We start from the raw sequence: 1,293 nt of genomic DNA on the forward strand, positions 1-1,293 counted from the left end.
AAATACTTTTTTTTGTATAGATTCTGACGAAATAGAGAATTTCTGTTTATTCTTTTCTTCTATTGCACACTTAATTGGATTTACAATATTTTGAAATCCGGAATCGTCCAAAATACTGAATGGTCTTCCATTTACTGTCACCAACTCTATGCAATTATTTTCGAGGTCTTTTCTCGTTATATTTAATTTTATTGCATTCATCTCGTTTATTTGCTGTTGTATTTTTCTCTGATTTTGCAATATATTAGTGACTTCCTTACACTTATTTGATTTATTTATTAAAGTAACTTCAGTAAAATAATCTTCTTTGAATTCATGATTACGCATTAAATGTTTTTTCAAATTTGTACCGTGATTACCCTAACATAATATAAAATTAAAACTTTATAAACATATATGTACATAAATGATATGTTATAAATTAATCTGAATGTATATTTAATATATCGATAAGAAAATAGAGAATATAGAAATAATGCATACCTTTAGTGATGTTTTACAAATAGTACAATGTGACGTATCTTCTGTTTTATTATAAGTAAAATGTTTATGGGCTTTATTAGTGTATTTTCTGCCCATGTTTACATCTAATTTAATTAAAATAGAGCTTTCTTTACACAAAGATTTATTTTCTGGAAAAATAAACATACAGTTTTGAGGTACTTCACAATAAATGTAAATAGATTTGAAACAAATATAACATATTGAATTAAAATTAACTTACGAAAGTGTATATAGGACAAACTCCAAATAAATTCAAGGAACAATATTTTTGCCGACAAATAGTACAATATATTTCGTACGATGTGAAATGATGTGTAACAGTATTAATCACCGCACAATACGAAATGATGAATGATGCAACAATTAACCTTAACCATCAATCACGAAAACTAGAGACAATAGAGATCCGTACGGCAACATACGACGCAGTAGCCAATCAGCTTCTTAGAGTCCTTACTCCTTAGGTTAGGACTTGTAGTTGTAAGTTTATTGGCTATCGTCGCATCTTGCCGATCAAGCGTTTTCATGAATCCTGCGTTAAGGTTAAGATTACTGAGGCTAATCATAGTAATAATATATGAGACCGGCTTTAGGTATAGTAAAACTGTAGATTAAAAACCGAAAGAAGAACCGAAAAAAACCGTAAACCGAAAATCATTTTATTGTTCCGGTTCCAATTTCGGTATTACAAACGTTATAAAATTTGGTTTCGGTTTCGGTTTCGGTTCACCTAAAAAAAGGGTTACGGAACGGTTTTCGGTTTCGATTCCGGTTCGGTCCGGGTCCCTG

General features: G+C 30.2%; 1 protein-coding gene across 1 annotated transcript; it reads right to left on the reverse strand.

Moving 5' to 3' along the window:
- Nucleotides 1-6: 6 nt before the first annotated feature.
- On the reverse strand, nt 7-927 carry LOC105455070 (the record flags this gene model as incomplete). The annotated part of the gene is made up of 3 exons (XM_011698118.1): nt 725-927; nt 484-632; nt 7-360 (listed from the first exon to the last, which is right to left on the reverse strand). Coding segments are annotated over exons 2-3 (450 nt in total), but the record flags the coding sequence as incomplete, so codon positions are not given.
- Between the last annotated feature and the right edge of the window lie 366 nt (nt 928-1,293).

The sequence above is a fragment of the Wasmannia auropunctata genome, unplaced genomic scaffold (genome assembly GCF_000956235.1).
Source record: "Wasmannia auropunctata unplaced genomic scaffold, wasmannia.A_1.0 LD335956.1, whole genome shotgun sequence".
Taxonomy (NCBI): domain Eukaryota; kingdom Metazoa; phylum Arthropoda; class Insecta; order Hymenoptera; family Formicidae; genus Wasmannia; species Wasmannia auropunctata.